At 37.1% G+C, this 27,142-nt stretch overlaps 2 protein-coding genes across 2 annotated transcripts in view; one reads left to right on the top strand and one right to left on the bottom strand.

Moving 5' to 3' along the window:
• The window catches only part of LOC143630386 (uncharacterized), a 181,434-nt gene that overhangs the window by 98,832 nt on the left and 55,460 nt on the right, over nucleotides 1-27,142 (top strand). The window lies entirely within an intron of this gene.
• On the bottom strand, nucleotides 21,344-26,631 carry LOC143630416 (potassium channel KAT3-like). The gene is made up of 9 exons (XM_077099436.1): nucleotides 26,162-26,631; nucleotides 24,112-24,327; nucleotides 23,817-24,036; nucleotides 23,208-23,525; nucleotides 22,711-23,118; nucleotides 21,947-22,132; nucleotides 21,795-21,872; nucleotides 21,639-21,705; nucleotides 21,344-21,549 (listed from the first exon to the last, which is right to left on the bottom strand). The coding sequence occupies exons 1-9, from the start codon at nucleotides 26,347-26,349 to the stop codon at nucleotides 21,344-21,346; spliced, it is 1,887 nt and encodes a 628-aa protein (XP_076955551.1). The 5' UTR covers nucleotides 26,350-26,631.

Here is a 27,142-nt window from a genome sequence, read left to right as displayed (position 1 = left end):
GATTCCCGGACCAATTACTACGGTTTGATCGGGAAATTTCTTGTTGAGAACCCATTTCTCCGGTTCAGTCCTCTGGTTTTGTTTGGAAACTTTGTTCAGCCTTGAACTTTCAGTTGTGTAGCAATGTCGGTTAACATTGATTATTGCCACGCCAGTGCGGGTCGGGACCCCTACTGCTCCATGAGCTGTGGATGGATGGGCATTGAAGTCACCAATTGCCTCTCGTCCGAGGATAATATCATGTTTAGAGGTTGCCGGTAAAACTAAGAATTCAACCTCTTCAATTCTTGAGTGAACTCCATCACTAAGTGTGACCGGGAAAGTAATGACACCCCGCGGGTGCATTATTTCCCCACCAAACCCTATAAAAGCGAACTTGTGAGCTAACTTCGCTTAATACAAAATACTAATCCAACTAACTCGATTACAGACACTGTATACTGAACTACTGACATCATGCACCAACAGACTCCCCCTTGGCAGTAGCTTCATATCTTTATCTTCAAACACGTGTCTTGTAATCTTCAACAATCTTGGATCTTTCGTCTTCAAGCATGAACTCCTTCTCGTACACAAACCGAAACAACTCTTTGATATTTCCTCGCTTCGTCTTTCCAAGCAGGAATATAAAATATCTTCTTCTCATTCAGCACCTGCAGATCAGCTTGAGACAAGTTCACTAGATGCATTGGATCATATACTCTCAGCAGCTCTTGTTCATCTTCGTCCTCCATTACTGCTTCAGCTGTTTCACAATCTACATACCACCACTTCAGATCTTTCAGCACATCCTTGGGCATTTGTTTCATCGGCACTTCTTTCAAACACCGGATCGGCTTATACTTCATGATCATCCAAGGCTTGCCATCTGCTCTCATCCCCCTATCTTTGTCTTCAATAAGTTTTCCCTTTTGTGGTTTCAACAGCTCGAACTTCTTCTCTTTTATACTTTCCTTCCAAACAATCTTTCCAATGACTCTAGCCATGTTATCATCACTCCTGTTTATCAACCCCAATCTGGCTAAGTCTTTCACTTCACACTCTGGCAATGTATTCAATGATCTCAACAGCCTTTTGAAGTACTGAACACCATCATATCTTTTAATCACAAAGAGCCTCAACTGCTCATCATATATCCAGCATATAATCCCCTTTCATGATTCAGCATAGCCTCTAAGGTTGTAACTCTTCTTAAACATAGTAGGGACCGCCGGTTTCATCGTTTTTACGAACCACTGAGCGTAGCCTTCTTTCCATCTTGGCTGCTCTTCCCATTCTGTCTCATCATTTCCCATATCTTTACTCATATCTGCCTTATCAACATCCGGAATCTCATGCTCAATATTCTATTCTATAATCTCTCCCTCTTCAATATCATTATCAATAACAATCTCTGCACCAATCTTCTCTATCTCTTCAACTGGTAATACATCATCATCACCTATAAAATCATCATCCACCTCAGCATCCACGACCACCACATCATCACCTGTACCACCCGCTGCACTTGTTGACTCCCCCTGAGATGTGGAAGTCCCAAGAGCTTGTTCAGTTCTTGGCAACTCTCCACCTGCACCTTTCGATGCATTAGGATCATCGTCTCAATCATCTCGCTTCTTAGTCCTCAGCTCATCGCCTTTACAGCTCGTCTCCCCCTGAGATGCCAAGAACTCCTTCAAAGCATCAATGATTTTGCCATGTTCTATCAGCAGGGACGACTGTATCTGTTTCTCTGCAACGAGGCGCTGAATAGCATGGGTCTGGATAATATTTACCCTTGATTGTTCTGCCACGACCCGTTCAAGTGCTGCTATTCACTCCGTGTCGGATAAGGTTGCATCGAAATCAAACCTCAGATGTGATATATCTTGAGTGTACTGAGGAGGGATTTCCAATGTAACTGGGACCTCAGAAGTAGGCGTAAACATAACCGCAGGTGGTATCGTCACTGACAACCCGGCAGTCGCTACAACCGTCGACTCAATAAATCTTGCCACGACCTCCGTTGGAGTAAGAGTTGGAGGTGGAAAAGATACAATCTCCGGAGTCGATAGCTGGAAGGTAGTATCGATCTGTTTTCAAGCGCTTCCCACATTAATCTTGGATGCACGTATCAGCACATCCTTGGGCATTTGTTTCATCGGCACTTCTTTTTGACACCGGATCGGCTTATACTTCATGATCATCCAAGGCTTGCCATCTGCTCTCAACCCTCTATCTTTGTCTTCAATAAGTTTTCCTTTCTGTGGTTTCAACAGCTCGAACTTCTTCTCTTTTATACTTTCCTTCCAAACAATCTTTCCAATGACTCTAGCCATGTTATCATCACTCCTGTTTATCAATCCCAATCTGGCTAAGTCCTTCACTTCACACTCAGGCAACGTGTTCAACGATCTCAACATCCTCTTGAAGTACTGAACACCATCATACCTTTTAATCACAAAGAGCCTCAACTGCTCATCATATATCCAGCATATAATCCCCTTTCTCGATTCAGCATAACCTCTAATGTTGTAACTTTTCTTAAACATAGTAGGGACTGCCGGTTTCTTCGTTTTTACGAACCACTGAGCGTAGCCTTCTTTCCATCTTGGCTGCTCTTCCCATTCCGTTTCATCACTTCCCATATCTTTACTCATATCTGCCTTATCAACATCCGGAATCTCATGCTCCACATTCTCCTCCACAATCTCTCCCTCTTCTATCTCATTATCAATAACAATCTCCGCACCAATCTTCTCTATCTCTTCAACTGGTAATACATCATCATCACCTATAAACTCATCATCCATCTCCTCAACATCCACGACCACCACATCATCACCCGAACCGCCAACTGCACTTGTTGACTCCCCCTGGGATGTGGAAGTCCCAAGAGCTTGTTCAGTTCTTGGCAACTCTCCACCTGCACCTTTCGATGCATTGGGATCATCGTCTCGATCATTACGCTTCTTAGTCCTCAGCTCATGCGAAGTTTCGGATAACTTCGCCTAAACTGTAACTTCGCCGAATATGAATCGGCAACAGTTCAGTTTTTCAAATGATGTGATTTGGTCAATTTGGAGATCGCAGACTGTTAAACACATGTTTTTGAGATGATCTAGACTATTAATATGATTACGACCACGTGAAAAAGGTTTGAAAATCGGGTGGTTAGGTTTCGAAATACGAGGTCGCGAATCGAGTCGAAACGACCTTTGATTAACGTTAAGGACAGTGATTAGATGATACTATCGACACTACACACCTATAACTCTGATTAGAAACTGAGAAAGAAAACACAGACTGATCGATGCTATATGTTCGCTTAGGGTTACGATAAGTTCGCCGGGTTACAGGAAGACAAGTTCGCTTGGTTTGAAAATAATGAAAAGTTTGACCAGAAAAATATCTTTATATAGGGTCAGAGTTATACAGGCAAAGTTATGGATAACTTCGCCTATCGCAGGCGAAGTTATGGATAACTTCGCCGATATTAAAATTTACAAAACAAACCCCATAATTTGAACAATTTGCAATTAAGTTTTAAAACATCCTTTAAAGCGTTAAATGATACGATCAAGACCAAGTAACCAGGTATAAAATTAAACAACTACATAAGTAGAAAAATATTTTAACTATAAAGTACACGGGATCAAATTTCAGTCTCGACAGGGACTACCATGTTTTAGAAAAGATCCGAACAGGAATCATACTAATTAAGTGACTGTCACACAAATCCATGTTCAGCTGTATTATGACATAAAGAAACAGGTTGTAAGCAGGTAAATAACTTAAAATGGTTTTCATCGTTTCTGTGATACGGGTTAGGTTCAATTAAGCTCAAACTTAAATGGGCAACAACTCAGAGATTATGATGCCTCCTATCTATTCTCAAAGCGTATTTGGCTTTCCCCAAGTCACCCCAAGTTGACCTCGACCCATAGTGTCTGATTAAGTAGTAAGTACTCTTCGATCTTCAGACTCTTCTTCCCGTTCTCCTTCTTACATCTTGATTGAGAAGTATTAACATTATGAACTCTTGAATGTCTAAATAACACACATTTTTTTTTTAAGTATTTACACAACTTCAGAGTAGTAAACAACTGCAAGTCCCGAATCTGGATCACTGCAGTTTCTTGACACGCTATCTTCACGGGAATCAAAACACTCACGGGCTCGTCTATGACTGGGTAATCGCTTTTCTGCCTATCATTCGGAAAGATATATATGGAGACATGCACAACTCTTAAGGAGTTTCCACGTAAAATCGAGTAGATTTAGTTAGTATCACTTCTACTTTTACGCACCATAAAAAGCTACCATGACATACAATGACTGTTCTAAAGTCTTTTAGGCCTAATAACTTCACTAGTTAAGCACACAGAATCAGTATATCTATCACTTTCCAAGGTTGGATCAATTTTCTGTTATACATAGTAAAGGAACTTCTTACGAAGTAGTAGACTTGAAAAATAATTTCATCTCCCGAAAAAAATTGTAACGTCAATCGCCCCGATCAAATTGAAGTTTTCAGGTAAACGGCTATCCTGAAGATCCAATGGATCAGCTAGACCGACCACATACAAGTATGTGTCCCTCTAACTAAGTATGAACGACTAATTTTCAGCGAAAGAATTAAAACACATCATAAACCGCCCCGGTCACTTTCAGTCATCTGGTTAATGGCTATCCTCATATTCTACAAGTAGAAATGAGGACCAAACATATCCGAAGACATGTCCTTCAAACTGAGGCAACCGATATAATTCTAAGCGATAGTGACGTTTTTTTTTTTTTTTTTTTTAAACAAAAACACAAAACACGGTTACTCGGGATTGATCATCCCATTCAGCTCAACAAGGTTTTGAAAACGATTTTTGTCAAACGCTTTAGTAAACAAGTCAGCTAAATTATCTAACGTATCAACCTTTTCGAGCACAATCAGTTTCTTCTCAGCACAATCCCGTATAAAATGATGACGGATGTCAATATGTTTAGTTTTGCTATGCTTTACGGGATTGTTAGTTACTGAGATAGCAGCAGTGTTATCTATGCAAATAAGAGTATGAGTGAAATTCAGACCATAATCGCGCAATTGCTGTTGTATCCAAAGAACCTGGGAGCAGCAGTTGGATGCTGCCATGTATTCTGCTTCACGTGTTGAAATGGCGACTGAGGTCTGCTTCTTGCATTGCCATGACACTAATCTGCCTCCAAGAAACTGACATCCACCTGTTGTTGACTTCCGATTCTGATTGCAACCTCCATAATCAGAATCCGTGTAGGCGACCAACTCCAAGTCTCCTCCTCTCGTGTACCACAACCCCAGCTTAGGTTTGCTTTTGAGATAGCGCAATATCCTCTTCGCACCCTTCAAGTGAGATTCTTTTGGGTTTGCCTGAAAGCGTGCACAAAGACAAACTGCAAACATAATATCAGGTCTAGAAGCAGTTAAGTACATTAAAGAACCTATTATTGCCCGATATTGGGTTGGGTCCACGTCTGCATCGTTGTCTGAATCAGCAACCAATTTATGGTTGACGCAGACTGGAGTATCAAATGGAGTGCTGTCCTCCATCTTGAAGCGTTTGAGAACATCATGGACATACTTAGTCTGATGAATGAACATCCCATCTTTCTTCTGATCAACCTGCAGTCCTAAAAAGAAAGTTAGTTCACCCATAGCACTCATTTCAAACCTCTTTTTCATGACGGCCTCAATCTCCTGACACATGGCGACTTTTGATGCAGCAAAGATGATGTCGTCCACGTAGACTTGCACCAGAAGAAAGTCGCTTCCTTTTCTCTTAAAGAACAGTGTGCTATCAATTTTTCCCCTTTCAAACTCATTCTCAAGCAAGTAATCGGATAAAGTTGAGTACCAGGCACGAGGGGCCTGATGTAGCCCATACAGTGCTTTACTTAGCTTGTACACGTGATCAGGAAAGTCTGGGTCAGGAAAACCCGGAGGTTGCTCAACGTACACAACCTCATCGACTTTACCGTTAAGGAACGCACTCTTCACGTCTAACTGAAATACATTCATCTCCTTGTGTGCAGCAAATGCCAAAAACAATCGAATGGCTTCCAATCTCGCCACAGGAGCAAACACGTCATTGTAATCGATCCCCTCTTGCTGATTAAAACCTTTTACAACCAGCCTCGCCTTGTTCCTGATGATTATCCCTTTTTCATCTCTCTTGCATTTGAAAACCCATTTGGTGCCAATCGCATGCACATTCTTCGGTTTTGCAACCAAATTCCATACCTCCATCTTCTTGAACTGGGCTAACTCTTCTTGCATGGCTTCGACCCACGAGCTGTCCTTGAGAGCCATTTGATAGTTCTTTGGTTCAATCTGGCTGATGAAGCAGGTGTACAAGCATTCGTTGATTATGCCTGTATCTTTAATGCTTGTGTAAACACAGGTGTGCTCATTCAAGCTTTGTCTTGTTTGTACACCGTAGGACAGATCACCTATCACATTCTCCAAAGGGTGATTTTTGTGAACTCGCGTAGTCGGAACCGAACTGACTTGCAGATTATCTTCCAGGTTCGAAGGTAGCTCATCAATGGGTGATTGTTGTTGAGAGTGAAACGGATTGAAGAATTCCTCTTCTGTAGAGGCAGCAGGGGTATCGACAGCATTTGACGAGGAAGGCTGACATTCATCGTACATCGGTCTTTGCACAACTTCGCCTTCCTCACAAGTTCGCTTATCTCAAGCGAAATTATCCACAACTTCGCCTACCTCACAAGTTCGCTTATCTCAAGCGAAGTTATCCACAACTTCGCCAAATCAGGCGAATTTAAAAAAGAGAGCGAAGTTACGAATTCAAGCGAAGTTCAGACTTAAGCGAAGTTAACTTCAACTTCGCCTACAGTACTGTTAAGAATAAAATTTTTATTTTTCGGGTTTCTTTGTGTTTCGTGAAAGATGTCTTCAATAAATATTACGGAACTGGTGAAGATGGAAGTGGAAGCGGGCTCAGCTACTAAGGCACCGAAGATGCTTAAGGGAACCGATTTTGTAGCGTGGAAAGATCGGTTTGAGTAATATGTCAAATACCAAGATGCTAAGATGTGGGTGTGCATTCAAGATGGATACATTCCACCAACTGCTGAGTATGAGGGTCGTGATCAGATTAAGAAATACAATAAGATGGAAGAAGAAGAAAAGAAAATGTATGAGGCTGAAAGCAAAGCTCATGCAGCGATAACAATGGCTCTTCCACAAGAGATTCTTCACACCTTCAGGAAGTATAAAACAGCTAGAGAGCTATGGGAAGCGCTTGAAAACCGATTTGAGGGTAATGTGGGGATACGTGCATCCAAGATTAAACTACTCAATAAATCTTGCCACGACCTCCGTTGGAGTAAGAGTTGGAGGTGGCTCTGATACCACTTGTAAGTCCCGTCGGGGAGTCGCCGATCGATACGAGATCCGCACGAGGTCTAGCAGTGCGGAATCCTCCTAGAATCGTTTAATGGTGTAGAAGACGAAGAACACAATTACACACAAACACATACACGAACAAACACGCGAATGGGATAAACACATCTGCAGATCTTTTATATAATAACCATAACTCGTTACATACCAAACACGAAAACAAATGACGGCCGACCCGAGGTGAGCTCTACCTCGGGCCGTCCCACACGACTCTCACTCTCGGTTTTTCTCTAGCTACTTGAACTGGACACACAATACTCTAATTTTCTGGATCCTCAAACCTAACCAAGACACACATATATATATATAAACAACTTCACGGGCTTGGGCCTGTAGGCGAAGTTGTTACAACTTCGCCTATGGCGAAGTTGTTATAACTTCGCCTATGGCGAAGTTGTTCTAACTTCGTACTTCGTTTCCGCTGAACAAAATTGCATAGCGACGGTCACAAAATGCACCAACAGACTCCCCTTTGACCGTAGCTCTCAATTCTAACAAACACAAAAGATCATCTGTTACAAAACATGCACCAACAGACTCCCTCTTAACTGATGATCTTCTGTTAGCTCTTCAACCAGCCGTGTCTGAAACTGTCTTGTAGCTTCACAAATCTACCAATCACGCAGCGTCTTCCATATCAGATCTCCCCTTCAGTGTAAGCTTCTCCGACTATATAGATTGAGGTCTTTGAAATGCATGCATCCCCGTGCCTAATTGATCATCTCAACCAATCACGTGAGTCCTTCGGACTTCACAACACGTGAAGTTGGGCTCCCTCCACAACTTCACCAACACGTCGGCATACGATAAGGTTTAATCTTCAACTACTCAACATCAAGTGATCAATTTCATCACAAAACCACCTTGACAGAATCTAACACACATGACCATTAATGAATCCGAAGCATCTTCAATCACCATGGATAACGATCAAGAACATAAACACTTTAATTCCCGATTAAATCCAACTTGTTCCAGAATTTTCACTTTAATAAATAAGCATCACGTTTCAGGATCCAATTCTCCAACGCCTTGAAAATAACATACATAATATGCTCTGACCGCAATCCAGTAATGACGAAAACCTTCAGTTCAATTTGACTTTCTTCAGTTGGTCAACCTCGAACAACAACTATTTCATTGCCCACAAACACCCAAATATGTGTCAATATCCAGTTTCAATCAATATCCCATTCACAACCTCAACTCCATATCCAGAGTTGACACGTATTTGTTCACACGTAAGACCAAGAGATAACAAGTTTCACCCGTTGACGGAACAACGTCTTCGGTCTCACAATAATCGTGTACACCTGGCCATACAGAAGAAAACTCCAAACAAATTTTTTTTTTTAAGTATTTAAATTTTTTTTTTTTTAACTTCGCCTAAAGTCAACTTCGCCTAAAAGTCAACTTCGCCCCTCCTTAACTTCGCCTGTCCATAACTTCGCCTGTCCATAACTTCGCCTGTCCATAACTTCGCTTAACCTTATATCTTCGCCTAAACCCTACAAACAGTAGCGGCAACTTCGCCTGATGAACACGATGATTTTGCAGGTTTGATTTCTGGATTTTGCGAGGTATGCGAAGGTGTTATGGGTTGTTTTTGATGGTGGGAGGTGAGTAGGACACAAAAACTCGGTAAACTCGTCCCGCGAATAGTCGAACGGAACGATTTCTACACCCGCGTGATAATCCCGAACCACACAATCACAAGCAAAAGTTCTGATACCAATTGTAGGTTCCCAGCCGGATTTACACGGAATATATCGTTTTACGTAGGTGCGGAATCCCTATGTAAGACGTTACGAGCGTAGAAAACGATACGAGCTAACACGATTAAACACACGTTACAATAAACAAAGACACGTTGTATTGCAACTGGAAACACGTGATATCAATCACCGATTACAGAACTCGTAAACTCGATACAATGAATAACTCTTGAACTCAGCCGTAACCTAATGTTTATATAACACGACAACTTCGCCTGGCATGTTCAGGCGAAGTTGTCACTAACTTCGCTTACTCTACAAGTTCGCCTATAAAAGCGAACTTGTGAGCTAACTTCGCTTAATACAAAATACTAATCCAACTAACTCGATTACAGACACTGTATACTGAACTACTGACATCATGCACCAACAAGTACGAATCAGAGCGTCACTATTTACATTATTTCGGAACGCTCCCCTCAGCATGTCTTCACTAACCCCGCCAATATTAAGGCTCTCATTATTGAAACGGGTAATGAAATCCTCAATGGATTCATTATTTCGCCTTACTACAACAAGTATTTCAGACGGGTCACGAGTGTGTTTCTTTTGTTGACTAAAGTGTTGGGAAAACTTTGCTACGAAGTCTTTCCAACTCTTAATGTGTCCGCAAGGCAATTTTTCAAACCATTCTCGTGCAGCTCCAGTAAATGTCAATGCGAACATATGACACCAGTATGGAAGAGTCCAACCACTGACTCCTCCAACCCCTTCGAACCTCAGCAAGTGATCACTGGGGTCCGTCATCCCGTTATATGTCCCAACGGATGTTGGTATTTTTGCGTTATCGGGAACGGAGCTGTCGCGATGGCCGGAATAAACTTTGATTTTTCTGCAAATGATTCCGGACGATATGGTTTGGAGAAATCGTGTTCCGCGTTGCTATAATATTCTGCGTGGCGAATAGCCGATCGCGGATAACTAGCCTCTCCAAATGGAAGAAAACGGCTGTCCCCGCTGTAATAACTACCTCCTGGATGATATGTTGAGTCGTGTCCGTCTAGTTCTTCTTCATAAGACGGTACTCTCATATTTACGCGGGAACGAGGACGTAACCTTGGAATTTCTTTCTGGTATTGTTCTTCTGGGTGACTGTACTGAATATGACTTCCTCTTATCGGAGGAGAAACAGATCTCCTAGGAGGGTCATCATAGCTCAGGGTACGGGTATGAAATCGTTCATTCCGTACCCTTCGTCCATATTCAGCGGCCAGACTCTCTTGTTGGATACGGTACCATTCATCTGGAGACAAAAGTTCTTCAGATCTATGGCTTGCTGTATGAGTTTTTTCCGGGGCTGAGTCACCTGAATTTTCCTCGAAGTTCAATTGTAGGTGATTCCGGTGATTATTTCTCATAACTCGCCCAAGATCTCCCAAATTGGAACCTCTCTGAGCTGTGACTCCTCCTAGATCATTGGGAGGGGTACCAGCTGGTGTTACTACATTTCTCGTACCCACTGGAGCGGCGTCTGCCAGTGGGGTAAAATGCTTTCGAGTTGATGAACCACCCAAAGTAAAACCTCCGGGTGTCACAACATCATCTTGCTCATCAGGAGTAAGATTTTGAGCGAACAATGACGTTACTCTTTCACGTGTTTCTAGATTAGTAACACGTGGAGTTTGCTCTGAGGTCCCCGTCGGCCCTTTAGGAATTTGGCTCATATCGTAACTTCGAAAACAAAAATTGTTGTTCTAACAAAAAAAACACGGATGGCGTCAATGAAGAAACACGGATCTACTCCCCAAGTATGGGTCCTAGATCCAATGAGTCAACAGGGTAGGATACGGTTAACTGCCAAACGATATGAACCCAATAGCCTAAAGTCCAATGACGAACACCTGCAAAACAGACACCGTGAGCTCGTTACGGGAAGGACAAGAGGGGGGATCTTCCCGTAACCACCCTCCGGCGTGAGAATAAGTACTGTTCTGTAGAAGCTAAGCACTTAAGTAAATTGAGAGAATACAGTGGGAGTGAATGAATACCTCATGATGATCGAGAGGGTATTTATAGTCGAGGGGGGGGGTAGGAAAGTGGTTGGGCCATCTGTCTCTTAAGAAGATACTTGCATAACCGTCTGGACGTGTGTCCTTATGTGATTGGTTCAGTTTATACGTTGCATGTGCATGTATAACAACCTGGACACGTGTCTCTTTATCATTGGGAGAATATTGGTCATGTGCATGGTTATAACGACCTTGCCAAGTGTTATTGGCTGATTGGCCGAAGGATCATGTATTGCCCAAGAAAGCATTTCGGTAAATCTTCTAGAAGGTAATTAGTTATTGACAGCTGTCCCAGAGCATTACCTTGTGGTCATTTACGCGGAAGGGTATTCCTTCTTGCGGATGACTTTTGAGGATGCTATGATGCTTCCGCATGTGCTATGGAAGTGTTTCTTCCTCAAATGATTATGCAGATGACTTGTATGCCCCGCGGGTGTCTTATGAGGGACTCCTGAGTGACCCGCGGGTAGTCCTTAAGGGTTTTGGGTATTTTTGGTACCCTACCTCTGTAACAAATTATTTGTTTGTAATCTATTTTGTAACATGAAACCCGCCAATGATGGCTCATCTAGATATCATGCCATATTCAAATGTATAGACGACGATAAAATTTAGGTTTCAGTTTTAATAAATCAAAGCCTAGTATACAATTTGTTGACCTGAATAGGTTTTTAATTATGGACTAATTATTTGAGGACATGATAGAAATTAGAAAAAGGTATGAGTTACGGAACTCAAGCTGAATACTAAATCAAGTTCCCAACACATTTAAATGGAACATAGCCATTTTTTCTTCATAAATAAATTTTAGATTGCCAATCAATAAGCACAGTATGTATAAACAAAGGATCATATTCTTTTCCTCATAAGTCTTACGGGAACAAATTAGCAGTAACAATGGCTGGTTAGTAATGCCGGCCATTTGCTGTGAGACAGGATATCAGGGACGCAAGGACGGCGATACGCTGACGTCAGAGAAAGTGTGGGTGGGGGGGGGATGATTGGTGAGGGAAAAATCAAGATACATTTTAGTAAAAGTGAATACTTACTAGGCTAATTTTAGATAACCCATTGGTTAAATAAACTAATTTTGGAATTTTATGTAGACAAAGCAAAATAATGGGTTTATTTGATTATTTTATCAGAAAACGACAAGAACAGGCCAGCCCAATTAAAAATTAGCCGGGGCCACAAACCAGACTAACTTTCGGTAATAAAATCACTAACGGACAAAACGTTTAACCGTTCAAGTTATTAACCATGGTTGCTTTATATATGTTAACAAGGGTAAGTATCATTCAACTATTAAAACTTTGAAAGGAGTGGCTAAATTTTTGTATTATGGATAATATCTTATTGATGGTAGAAACTTTTATGTGCTTACTCTTTATGTGATTCGGTGATTCAATGTTATAATCGTGTGTAACTTCCCAATGTTTTGAGTTGTAATGAATTTTAATGCACGTGATTATAATGGTGCATCAAACTTGTTACAATGGTTTGCTAAATTTTCAAATTCAATTCAAGGGGTTAAATGAATTTTTACAATTCATATATACTTTTAACTTTAGCACTCGAAAAATGTATAAACGAGTGCTACATACTATAACTAAGCAGAAATAAGATTATGTAGCATTTCATGTTACCTTTTTCAAAAGCAAGCTCAAAAGCTTCATGTTAAATCTAAATAATATAACAATAATGATTATAAAAACATATATTCACTTTGTGTGTTAATATACTTTGCCTTTACATATAAAAGTAAGGAATAGATGCGCTAAGCATAAAATATTCCTACATATTGCAAATAAAGTTTTCATTTAATCTTCATATAGGTGCGCTTAATACATAATCAGTTTTAAATGAAAAATCGTACAAACATTTATAGTTATGATCAGATAACCAGTTGTAGCGGAAGAGAGTAAAAGGTGGTTACATAACCTTGTTATAAATGTTCAGACGGTTCTTCTATTTATATAACAACCATGTAAAAAACTTAACTATATTAGCATGCGAATTTTATGGGTTTATTAGTAATTCGTCTTTGCATTATTTTTTTATAGCGTGTTAAACGGGTTGCCTCCTAGTAGGGGGCTGCTCATGAGCTCATACATTGACTTGTCTTTACTCTTTAGAGATACACTAATATCACGGGCTTGTTCTCATATTTATTTAACTAAACCTGTTTTATTTAACTTATTTTTGTATTTACGATCAAAGCTTTTAATCTTGTAAGGGTTACTAACAAAATCTTTTTTTTTGGACTCAAGCTCCTAATCTCTTCAAGAAGAAAACCCCTAGAAAAAATCTCTATAACCACTCATGCGGTACCTTTTTTTTTTGAACGATCAATGAATTCTTCAAATGTGCTACTTGCTAAATTCACCACATCAGGATGTACTTACCTTTCGATATGAGAAAAATCTTTACCTAAGGCCAACGCCCGTGAACACTCGTCCAAAGGCACGACAGTGCCGGTAAGATAAAAAAAACCTTTCAGTTCAAAGATCCAACTAGTGAACGCGTCACCTGACACCTACTTGCCTAGTCTTCCTAGTTAATATGGTGTCGCATGAAACTAAATTATGGATGCAAGAATAAAACATGGGTCACAACTTACATGAAACACCGAATCTCTTTCTTACCACTCCACCATAAACTCATTGAAATCCCATGCGGTACCTGTTTTTTTTTCGAACGACAAATTTCATTAAAAACAGCACAACTAGCAAGGAGCCAGAGGTCAAAACAACACAACTTAAAAGGAAAAACAACACCAATCTTTCCAAGACACAAATTTAAATGATGATCTATATTTAATCCAAAGATAGGCCAATAACTTGATCTTCTCTATAACATTTGGGAACTTATACAAGACACCTGAGAAAACGGTATCGTTCATCGTCTTCCAAATACACCAACAAGCCGTAATAATGATACCGAGCATAACTTTTTTTTTCTTTTAGCAACACAACGGCGCCGTGATATGTAGATTAAAAAGATCCCGGACATAATAAGCATATATCAGATCTGGCACCATGCGATACCTGTTAAGGTATTTTTATTTCCTTCGTAGTTGTAAGTATTTAACAATTAAAAAAGTTAAATATAGAATTTACAGACGTACAATCATCTTCCAAAAAGAGCAAAAGGCGCAATTCCCAAAGTCATGTCGCTCATGGAATATGCTTTAAAGGTCGAGAGGTGTCTACTCTATTTTGGAAAAGAATCTAGGAATAGTCTTTCCATTTAGCCACTAGTTAATTAATTAATTAATAATTGATAATCATGTTATAAAATATTACTAACTATTAGTTACTTATTTGAAAAGGTACGTACTTAAACACATTACTTCTGAAATAATTGATCCGATTACTGTATCGGATTTATCTAAAACGAGTATTAAACCTGCAAACGTATAGGCGCGCGCTAAAAAGTTGAATTGTGTCAAAAGTTAACATAAACCCGCCCCGGGGTGTTGAATCGTGTAAAAGTTGACATCGAATATGTTTACAACTTCAATGATGTGTACATAAATGCTTAAATGACTAAATACATTATAACGCGTATTAAAAAGTGAACAATTATTAGGGATAAGCGTACATTTTAGTTAATTTATATGAAGGGGATGAAGATCCATTTTGAATGTGTTTTTATTTATTTTTTTTATCCATATATCTATTATCTATATATATGTGGCTCAATGGTAGAGCACTCACTTTACTAGTGAAAGGTAGAGGGTTCAAACTTCACTATCACCAATTTATATGGGAGATATGAGGGATGACCCTGGCTTACCAGGGTTCGAGTCCTGATCTCACTCGGTTTTACCGGCTCCTCGCTGTCGTGCCATTAGGCGGGCTGGGGGTCGGGTTTTATCCGGTGAATCCCTCAATAGGGTGGACCGGTAGGGGCTCCGTCCGTCCGGAATAGTGGCCGGCTCGGCCGCTCGGGCTAACTTTGAACAATAGGGGCCGCGTACGAAATACCCGACGTTACTTAGTTGGTCGTTCAAAAAAAATCTGTCTTCAATTAGTCTCCAAAATTTAAAGATCGGTGAATCTCCATGTATGAGATTCACCATTTATATCCCTAAAATTTAAAGATGCATTTTGGTTTTTACCATAAGGATTATGGTTTGTACCGTAAGTATGGAGGAAAGAGAATATATTTTGAAAAAACATATATATAGAAATATAGATGGAGAATAGATATGGGAGACTTTATAAAATGAGTGATAAATCTAAAGAATGATGAATGTTAATTAGTTATATTGGAGTCAACAAATAAAACCATAATCTTAAAAAAAATTATCTTTCATCGTTTTACCCTTCCATATCACATTCTCCACATCGATCTCTATATTATTTTTGTTATTTTTCTTCTCTTTAATCCATGTCTAAGGTACAAGCCGAAATATTTAACGGACAATCTCTAAGTTTTAGAGATGTGAAAAGTGAATCTATGTGTATAGCGATTCGATATAACAAAATCTCTAAACTTAAGAGATAGAGATGAAGATAGAGATTCGTACAGAGAGAAAAATATAATTGACCTTTAAAAGTTTGAAATGAAGAAAGAAATGAAGACTTCAAAGTGAGTGCTCTAACTAATTCACTTTGTAAACCAGTAAATTATACTTGAATAATTGAATATGACTAAACAGTGATTTAAGGTGTTGGTTCAAGACATCTTTGACAAGATCAAAAGATTGTTGTATTTGTGAGAATGTGATTGAACTTTTGAAAGTATCATATACCGGTTAGCTTTGCAACAAAGAGGAGAATGTTTTTATGTGATCCGATTCATACATGAAATAATATTATAAGCTTAAAAAAAACAAATCAACAATATAAGTGTAAATGAGAGTAATATGGTGCTAACCCCTTTACACGAGCTCATAGACTAATACATAATAATGTCATCTACATAAAACAAAGTGCAATAATCTAAACCAACAATTAAAATATATAGTGTTTTTTACACAAATCACAAAAAATAATAAAGAAAGTCACTCTCACAGTCTCACCCATCGTTGAAGGTTTTGGGTGACCAGCAACCACGGTGTTGTCACTTCCACAAATGTCTCAATTCACCATATATCCTACCCTATCAATATAACCCTACTTAATAATTGTCTAAAAAGTCTCTAAAAGTTTATTTGTGTAATAAAGGCAATTGAACTATATCATAAATTCGCTTTGCTCAAATATGCGTAATTGACCAGACTCTAATGTAACTAAATATTGATTTAAACTTATAACAATAATAATGATACTAATATATGCGTGTGTATACATGGTTCCACACATTTTGTTTGTAAAAGACCACCTTGTTGTCACTCCCACCACACATGTAATTTCATAAGTGGATTTAATCCCTAACTAAAATTTGAACTATATGTATCAATAAAATAATGTATTTCTTGAATTAGTATTAAAATGAATAAAAGCACTTTGTCAAGCCTTCTATAATCTTTACACTCTAATTTAGGTATTTAAATATAAATTAAGGTAATCAAACAAAATCCTGATTATTCCTGCCTGGGAATGATTGTGTTCTTGGCTGCAGGCAAAATTCATGCAATCAAGGGTTGTACCACGTGATGTGCATCATTGTATTCTTGCTGAGTACCCCCCCCCCCCCCCCCCACCCCATAACAAGTTTAAATTAACTATACATTTAATAATCATATTATTATAATGTTTACTAGAGTTTTTATTTAAAGGGATTTGCCATTTTGCCCTACTGCTAAAGTTTGAGTATTTTGTAGAACAGGTCGAAATTTTAGAGGGTTATAAATATGAGTTATTTACAATCAAGTTAACCACATCAATAATACAAACAAGAATTAGATTCATAATTTCTGATTATCACTTTTAGTTTTGTTATTCGAAAATGACTAACGGCGCAACTTGTTACTCATTTCTCTTCTATATCGATGTAAACACTACTTTTAAATTAATCTGACCTAGTAAAATGACATAATACTTATGAAAAACTAAAATTGTTTTCTCTATTTTCAATTAACATTTATTAGGAGACCGTGACACAAAAGCAACATTGGAATATTTATGGTGGAAAAGAATTCGTATTTTATATGAAAACACGGTTTCTGGCTGAATAGACGTTCAAAGTCAAAACTTCATCGATTCCATGTGTGGAAGCTACAAGGTAATTTACATGAACATGAACATGAACATCATCTTAACATGTTAACTTGAATAAAATATAAATCTACCTGTTATTATTAATTGAATAAATGTAAATTGTATTTAGACATAACTTTTTGGAAAACCAATGTATCTATTTTATTTTGATATACACTATAACACACCGAATTCAAGCCAATCATTTGTAGGAGAGATACAAAATACATAAGAAATGTTCTGCTCACATCACCAAAACGTTTTCTGCGCACCGGTTGTTTGGGTATCAAAGGGCTTCTAACTTAGCGGAGTCAAAATGTATACATAATAACTTTACAGAATTCCTCTTCAAGTGGAACCATGGTTCTAGTCACATGGTGGACAAATGCATAGATCAATGGACCATCAAAAAGTTAGTGGGCGTGTGAATTAGCCGTTCTATATAACGACTTTCTTATTGAAGCCTTTTGTGTTTGTATTAATTTATGCACAAACGGAATCTCCATAACCAATTTTCCATTTTTGATTGTGAAATTAAAAGGCGTTGCATTTGGTACTACTCTTATTTGACACGATTCAGGAACATCCATAACGTTGGCGAAGTGTTTGTGTATGAGCAATATTGTCAAAGGACCATCATAAAGTTCTTTCTATATCTACTACAACTAAAGACTCAACCTCTTACTTTTTAATTTACAAAAAAAGCTTATTTTATAAAAAAAATAATTCTGAAATTAAAAGATCTTACAATGAAGACCTTTTTAAGGATCTTCGACTAGAACAAGTAAAGATAATTAGTTAAGCTAATTGTTGATAAATCAAATGCCATTGGTTGTTAATTCGCTATAAATGAAGTAATGAACTACGTTAGATATACATTTACTTTGATGGATAATTTTTCTATTCTGATACCTTTTCTAGGACGAGAGTACTAGCAAAGTCGTCTCCAAGGTAGTGGTGAATCGGGTCAAGGCATTCATGGGTTCAATTGTATTAGAATTTAAATCGGCTTCCTTCTCTATTCGGAACATTTTAGATGGGCCCCTAATTATCAATGAAATTATTTTTTGGCTTAAGAAACTTAAGTCTAAGGCGCACTCTTTAAAAACCCACTTTGAAAAAGTCTTTGAGGCTATTAATTGGGATTTTGCATACACGTTTTTGCTCAAATGAACTTTTCAGCCTTTGGAGAACACAGATTCGTGATGTTTTATCTTCATCTCAAGCTTTCGTTTTAGACTTTAGTAGACGGGTCGAGTCTCCTACCAAGGAATGCCATTGTCAATGTTTTCGTCAGTACGTCAAGGCTTTTTTATTATAGATTAACATATGACAAAGTAATCTAATAATATATAGTATATTATATATAAAAGTTAAAATTATAAATATGTACAGGAAGTAATTAAAAAGTTATATAAATAAAATAATTAAATAACTAATAAATAATCAATAAATAATAAATAAGTCGAGCTTAACCTTAGCAAACTACTCACAAGCCAAGCTCAAGCTTTAGAATTCGAGCTCTGAATGACTTGGCCTCAAGCACAAGCCCTCTATAATTAAGACGCGCCGAGCTTGGGCTTGACTTGTTTTGTTCCCAGTATTTTTGTTTTTGATATGCTCGTGACATTATTTCTTTTGAATGACCAATGAATAAAATTTGGCTACTAGGGTAACTTAATACTAAAAGGCGACCCCATACGTAGCCCAAACCCACCATCTTCTGCTCTAGAAAAACTCGGTGTCCGAAAGCCCACTATGATGAAACCCGGTTAAAATTGAATTCGAAGTTAAGACCTTACGATCTCCAGCTAAAATCTTTACTTTCTCTTCAATGACATTTGAGTTGAAGCTTATTCGTGCTTTATAACATTATATATCAAAGCTTACAAAAAAAAATAGTTGAGTGGTTTTTTTTGAAGACAAATAAAAGTATACACAAGGCAAACTAACCGGAGTTAAAAGTATGGTAAACTTCAATCATGAATGCTCTTGTTGTACTCCTTTAATCCACTATTAAGTCTGCAAAACTCTACCCTTTTTTGTCAGTACTTATTTAGTTATTTCTCCTGCATCTTTTAATAAAAAAAAAAACTGCATTCACACCTTCATTTCTCTCTTTCAAATTTTGAATAATATTTTTCTATCTTTTACGCTCAGCTTGCGGTGCGCATATAACATATATATGTGTGAACCCTCGGATGGACAAAAGTGAAATTACACTAATTTTGACGTTATTTTACTAATCTCGTGAAAATAACGTTAAAAGTGGCGGAAGGTTAATCAGGCATCATGGGGTGGCGTTGATAGCCGAAAGTCAAAGGCACATGCACCAATCAGTCGGTGTCTCGATGATTGAGTGCTATGTGCCTTATGTTCAAGGCTTGATGCAAAACTACTATCGAGCCGGAGGTCTCACCGGAAGCAACCTCTTTATTTCTATGGGGTAGAGGTAAGGCTGTCTACATCTTACCCTCCTCAGACCCCACCATAGCTTTGCTATTGGTGGAATATACCGAGTACGATGATGATGATGATGATTTTTCCATCTTTTACAAACTAGTTACTTGTTACGGCAAGAATACGATCGGTATCAACACAGTTCATTATTAAATTAATATGGTACTGTCACATTGTCACTAGTTTGGTATAACAACTGAAAGAGAAAATCAAAACAATTGTCGATCATATATCATAAAAACTATTGAATAAGTTGTTAAACATAAAAGGGTACACGACCAAGTGATGCATAGCCACATAGGTCTAGAGGTGGGCAAATAAACCAGTTAACTGAATCGACCGGAAATCGAACGAAACCGAACCTGTTTGAAACTAATATGTAGAAACCGATTGAAACCTAGGTTTGAAACCAGTTTGTAATTTTTTTCACAAAACCGGTTACCAAACCGAAACTAATCAAAATATGAACTAATCCTTTATGAAACAACGGTTCTTATTCACAGATTCTCCCACTCGTCCAACGGTTCTCCTTCTCAGATTCTTTTTCTATTTTCATACAACTGTAGTTACTTTACTTGCACCACTATCTATGTCCTGTGGGCCCTACCGCACGCTTGAATGTAACGTGCTAATTAATATTACTTGTATTATAATTAAGGTTGAATTAACCAATGTTCTTTATCAAATATAAATTAGCTGTCCACGAGATCTAGTAACATTGCAAAAACTGTTTTATATATGTTATAAAAAGGTTCGCCCATACATAATATATGCTACAAATATACACACAAATTTATGATGGGAGAGATCTATATATGCAATATATTAGATGGAAGATTTTATGTGCATGTGATACATATATCCAAGTTTTTGGAAAATAGTTGTAACAAAATGTAAAACAATTTCATCATGTAACATTAGTCCATATAGTGACCCAAAATATAAGTGTGTTACATCTTTTTTTAATACAATTATTCAAAAGAGCTGCATATATATATCTATGTCAAAATATAAACAAATGATCATTGTCTCTTAAAGCATCAAGATCTTCCACTTGAGACCCATCCTCCATGAGAATTACAGTTACGCTTTTCCCCAGTTTCTTCTCTGCAAATACGCATCACCAACGGGTTAAAAGCTAATTAATATATACCATATACTATATGTAAATATGTTTGTTAGGATTTGTTATAATACTTTACCATAACTAGTAGTCTGTAGATATGGGTTGGATAGATTTCCTTTGTAATTATCCTTACCGTATAATGTATTCGTATTTGATCAATAATACACGATACCTGAAAAGACTTTCTGATGCAGGAGCATCTTCTAATTTTAAATTCTGATTTTTATTGTCTTTTAATATTTTGTGTTTATCTTTTTTTCCAAGTTTATCTCATTTTCTTTTATCATAAGTTAGGGTTTAAGGTTATGTATTATTCAGTTTTTGTTTTGAGTTTAATATAAAGAACATTGTTCTTTGAACATTTGGTTCGTTTTATCGTCTTTGATTAATCATGAGTCTCTCGAGCCACTGATCGCTTCCGAAACTGCATCACTTTCATTGTTATATGTTTTAATCCATATTATACCTGCTAACTCCAATAGCTCGGCCATTGATTCGGGCAGTTGGACTACTTTTCCGGTGTCTATTCTTTCCTCATTTGGATTATGTCCATGGATTATCACTCTTAATGGAAATGATCTTGAAGGCGTTGTTACTGCAAATCATAACACTAATTTGTTCTTAATAATGTTTATACTTTCAACAAGCCAATGGCATTGTATTGTAGTCTTGTAGATCACAAACCTTGATTACATTCTTGATCATTATTCCATGTTTCATGGTTTTCTGATTCATTAAACGTTGTCACTTGCTGCGAGTTTTCAACATTAACCGTTTGAAACGTAACAGAAGATTCATATTAATTAATTACATATGTTTAACGGATGAAGAATAATAAACCTCGATATTCAAGTCACGAAGATGGTCGGTTAAGAACGTTATCTCGTCTTGTACCTCCTTATTCAAGTGCTTCAAGTACTGAAAAACCGGAAAACATGTTTAGTTGGATATTTGCAAGAATTTTATCAAAAAAAATGTTAAGAAGCAAAAACCTGAATTAAATTGGACATGATTGTCTTTCCGTCACGGTTAAGTGGCTGCACCAGTTCCTTGAAGTGATTATGGCTTATTCGAACTACCTGAGAAAGTTTCTTGCTTCTTATCGTGAACGGTTGTGGAATGTTGAAGAATACACCGATTTCACCAAACATGTCCTTCGGTCCTAGACTTGTCAAGAACTAAAGAAACAAAACAAAACTTTAATAAGGACGCCTTTTTTAGACAAAAATAAATAAATAAGTTTGACCGTCTATGGCATGATCCTTAGCGGAATGATGAATAGTAGTACATAATAATCAAGTTTAAAATCACCAAAATATCTTCTTTAAGAAGATTTAACCATTTGAGTTTTTATTTTTTGAAATTATTTTCTAAACAGTGAAGACATACATAACTTTCTAGTGTCATTCATAAGTTAGTCCATATGTTATACTACCATGTGATAGATTTATTTGTTTATCTCTATTTATTGCTTATTAAGAATCTTATGTAAATAAGACAGTTTTATACATATGCTGATGGTATAATAGTTCATATAACTTTCTACTTTTATAGCATTATTGAACTTAATGCTCATTGTGCAAAATATCTAAGGGGGTGTAATGATATCTATTCTATGTAATTTTGGACACCACAGGTAATCGATCGGCATGAGACCGAACATATGTAATCAACGTCATAGATTAACTTCAGAAGGACGAAATTCGTACATGTTCCATTGAGTTCCGATGTGTTAGGACCTCCTGCATCAGTACACCATTAGAATAGAATCAAGAACACACGCACAGAAGACGAATTCAAGAAAATAATATTCAAATATGGTTACCATGGATCCAGAAACTATAATATAGAAATCAGTTGGTATCTCATTTTGCAGTATAACTTCAACTTTAGGTGGAAAGTATTCAGCTTTCAAATCCGTAACAAGTTGGCTGCTTAGATCATCTGAAATCCCTTTAAAAAGATACGTTTTCTCCACGCAAGTTCTAAAAAGATGTTGAGCGATGCTCGATCTGATCGCCTTAGGTAAATCCTCAAGTACTTCTTCTTGTTGCAACTCAGCTGTCTTGAACTTAAGTTGCATATGTGCCAGCATTTGTTGTTTTAAACCTTCTGGTAATCTGTTCTTGCTTGCATATCTCAAGATCTCATTGATCGAATCCCTCTTTTTGTACGAAAAAATCGAATTAAAAACGCGTGAATATTAATAGAATTAGAAACCATAGATAATTAGTATGGAATTTAGTCATTTACCATCACAAAGGTTCTAACGGCGCTATGAACGATTAAGTTGGTCATGTTTCCGATGAGATAGGATGTGAGACCGATGTTGAAAATCATGTAGAAGATGCTAAACACTTTTTCTCCCGTGTTGACAGCATGTAAGTCGCCATAGCCGACAGTTGTAAGGGTGACAATAGACCAATACAATGAGTATGTGTAGCCTAACCAAATGCTTCTATTTTCAAAATCTTGAATGATTGATCCAATCCATGTGTCCGCCGTGTGGTGGTGATGGGTGGCGATCCAGTAGTAAAAGCATCCGGCTGAGTGCACCGCGAATAACGTAACCTATAGATTGAAAATGAAGAGTCATTTTAATTCATGTTCTAATGTTCATATAGGCAAGCGAACTCTAAAAATATTTTTTTAGAGTTCGCTGGTGTGGCAAGCGAACTCTACAAGTTCCTCTGGATGAAAAGGAACTCCATAGAGTTTTTCACCAAATTTAACGTGTCACTTATTGTTTTACACCAAATTACTCTATGCAGTTCGCTTGACATCCAAGCGAACTTGCTAAGAGTGCTTAACTAACTCCTAAACCATTTACTAATCCAAAAGATAAGTAAAGCCGACACGTACACATATTAATTTAATGTAACGTGTCCAAAAATAGCTGAATCTAGTATCTTTCTCTAATCTCGAGAAAAGTGCGCTAACACGTCGTAGCCTCCACAATCGAAGTAGATTGAGGAACCCAAAGATCTGTCCTTTGTGGAGTTTTCCAGTGAAGAGGCGGTAAATGGATTGAAATGGCAACGTGGAAGCGATATCCATCGGGAACATCATGTGTGTGACATACCTAAAATGTAAACATCATTTAAATTAATGGTTTTTATGAGACATAGAATTAATCAATGTGTGGAGTTAATATTACCGTGTGGCGATCTTTTTGTGGTCGTCGACTAGGAGATATGTTGTCTTGTCTAAGTATGCGACGAAGAACGTTAAGATGATATCGATGGTGAAGAACAAGTCGACTACTAGATCAATGTACATGAGAAGTCCTGTCGCGCCTTTTTTGAAAGCTAGCTCGAAAGGCGATGACCATGCCGAGTATATTACTAATAAGACTAGAAAAGCGTGCCACCACCTGCATGCAACAGTTTTAGACTAAGTTTGAACTCTTGGTGTGGTATTTTAATTTGGCTCGAATCAGATTGGTAGGTGATTTGGTTATTGGACGTGTAATATTTATAACGCTATATTTATATCATATATGGACTGTTAGTTTCTTATAAAATATCATGATCCAAAAATTCTTATATAGTGAGAGTATACATGTTTCCATGATCATAGATGCATAAATTAAACTAACTTGTAAAGTTTTGTTTTGACTTTTGGTACATATTATTTCTCATTTTGTTAGCATTTGAGAGACTTAAATTTGTTATTTTTTTGGACAACATGCCTAAACCATAAAGCCAAATGTTATTAACGGTTTAGTTTGGTTTTTATAGTCAACGATTTGATTTTTGTTTACCATTGAAAACCACTACTAATGGTTTGGCCTAAAAAGTGTCCAAATTGAACTATAAACACCCCTAAATTATATTAAAGACAAACTAATAAAATAGACATATAAAAGGCTCAAAATATAGCAAATTAAGATTTGAGCTTTATAGCCCTAAATTCCACGTGCTATACGATGACAGTATTACTACTTATTAGATATTATAATTAGGGTTGGTAATTGTGACCTATTTGGTTGAATGAGTTGTATTGAAATGAATATAATGAGTTACAAATTTAGAATGGGTTAAACTAAAAAAATGATTGAAACGGGTCAAAACGGGTTGGCATTTCTTGAAGGTTTTGAACGACAAAACGGAGGAAACTTTTTAGTACTTTTACTTTTTTAGTTTTTGATTTATATTTAAAGTTATAATTTTTTAATTATTTTTTTAAATTTTTTAATGAGTGATTTTTGAAATGGGTCAAAATGGGTTGAGATTTCAAAAACCCCTCATTCAAAAATTCAAAAAAAATATATAAATAGAAAATTATAACTTGAAATATAAATCAAAAACTAAAAAAAATTACTAAAAAGTTTTCTCAGTTTTTCTCATTCCATAAAAAAAATTAAAGAAAATAAAAACTCGAGACATGTCAAGCTGTTTTGACCCGTTTCACTCATTTTCTTTTTTTAGTTAGACCAATTCTAACCCATTATATACATTTTAATACAACATATTCAACCCATGAGTCACATTTGCCACCTCTATTATTATTATTATTATTTATTTTTTTTCACCAAGCATATTTAATCTCGGATAGTCGGATGTAATTCGGCTCACCAAACTTTTATTATGTGAAAACCAATCACTAGGCCCATTTACTCTGGGCCAATAACAGACAAAGGCGACTACTTTGGTCCACCTAAAAACAATTGGGCTCATCAAAAGTACCCAAAACAGTTTAATAGAACTAAAGTACTCTGGGCCGAACTCCACAAGAGTTCGGGACCTCCACAAGTATTTTACGATTCAAATAGAAGCATAAGAAGAGGCTCACAAGTCACAATATCAATTGTAATATGAATAGAACTAAAGATTCGGTTCTCATTTTTCAACCATCAAAAATATGTTTATTCAAAATTCAACGGGACGGTCAATATCCTACTAATAAACGAGATCAGTTAAATCGTAGCTTATCCTTGATAGGGGTCTTCAAGAGGTTAACTAGAAAACAAGTGGAAGCAAGAGTAAATCCCGAATCTCCAGCTTTAAGTGAGTCGGGTGCTTGCCACTATACCACCCCTTATGGATCACAAGTTTTGTAGCCGCTAATACAACGAATCTTTTTGGCCCAATTTAAATCAAATCTCATCTATGCATTCCTTTTTATTTATTTATTTATTATTGTTTTACTTAATAAAATTGCCTTTTCCGTTAATAAAAAATCTTACACAGTTTTTGAAAACGTACCGATATCTACGGTCATAAGGTGCAATGACATATTTGTTAAGATGCGGAGAATCTTCGCCAACGAGTGTTCCAAATGCCGGCAAAAGGCTACTCGAGACAGAAGCCAAGTTCTTCAACACATCCCTGCTTGAATGACGCCTATACAACAACGGCATCGGTGATCGAGTCTCCGATAACATCTCTCCCATCTCTAGATAGTAGTTGGAACTTGGTAGTTTTGTTAAAGTTTGTTATGATATATATAGTTGTTTAACTATATTTATAAAATGGATTATAAAATGTATTTGAAAGAAGCACCACGTTAGGGAAGATAATATAGTTAACAGTGGAAGATTTGACTTTCTGTTTTTGGAAATACAAGATTTAAACTGTTGCTTACTTCATGGGGCATAATTTAAATGATTTTTATGTCCTTCCAGAAATATTAATTAATTTTCAGCTTGACCAATCTTTTCCATACATGGATGACCAATTAACTGTTCTTTTTTTTCTAAGTCATTTTAAACCTGTAACCGAATCGAATCATCGATCTATGCGCACAGTCGGTTTATTATTCAAGATTATGTTTGACATGATGGTTAATATGAGAAATACAATTAAATGAATGATCCGACACGTTTAACAGGATTATTGACACGACTTATTCAACAAGGTTAAGACATTATAAGGCACGCTTAACGTCATAAGTTAAAGCTTACAAAAGTTACAAACTATATTTAATTATAATACACATAATTATTTACAAAACATAAAAATTGCAGTCATAAACGTGACATGTCGACTTATAACCTATTTAACAGGACAGCTTAAATGTTTTATACGTGTCATAAACAGGTTAAGCGGGTTGACCTCATATAGACGCTTACCCTTGGATACAAACATGTATAACTCCACATCAAGTCAAGTCAGATTTGTGGAAAAAGAAGCCATTACAATTTGCAGGGCATCAGGGGGCACAATTTGGTCTTTTTATGCACGGTC

This window comes from Bidens hawaiensis, unplaced genomic scaffold (assembly GCF_021521415.1).
Source record: "Bidens hawaiensis isolate Kalapana, Puna unplaced genomic scaffold, B.hawaiensis_p1.1 tig00005663_1, whole genome shotgun sequence".
Taxonomy (NCBI): Eukaryota; Viridiplantae; Streptophyta; class Magnoliopsida; order Asterales; family Asteraceae; genus Bidens; species Bidens hawaiensis.
This window is presented reverse-complemented; position numbering and strand designations above follow the sequence as displayed.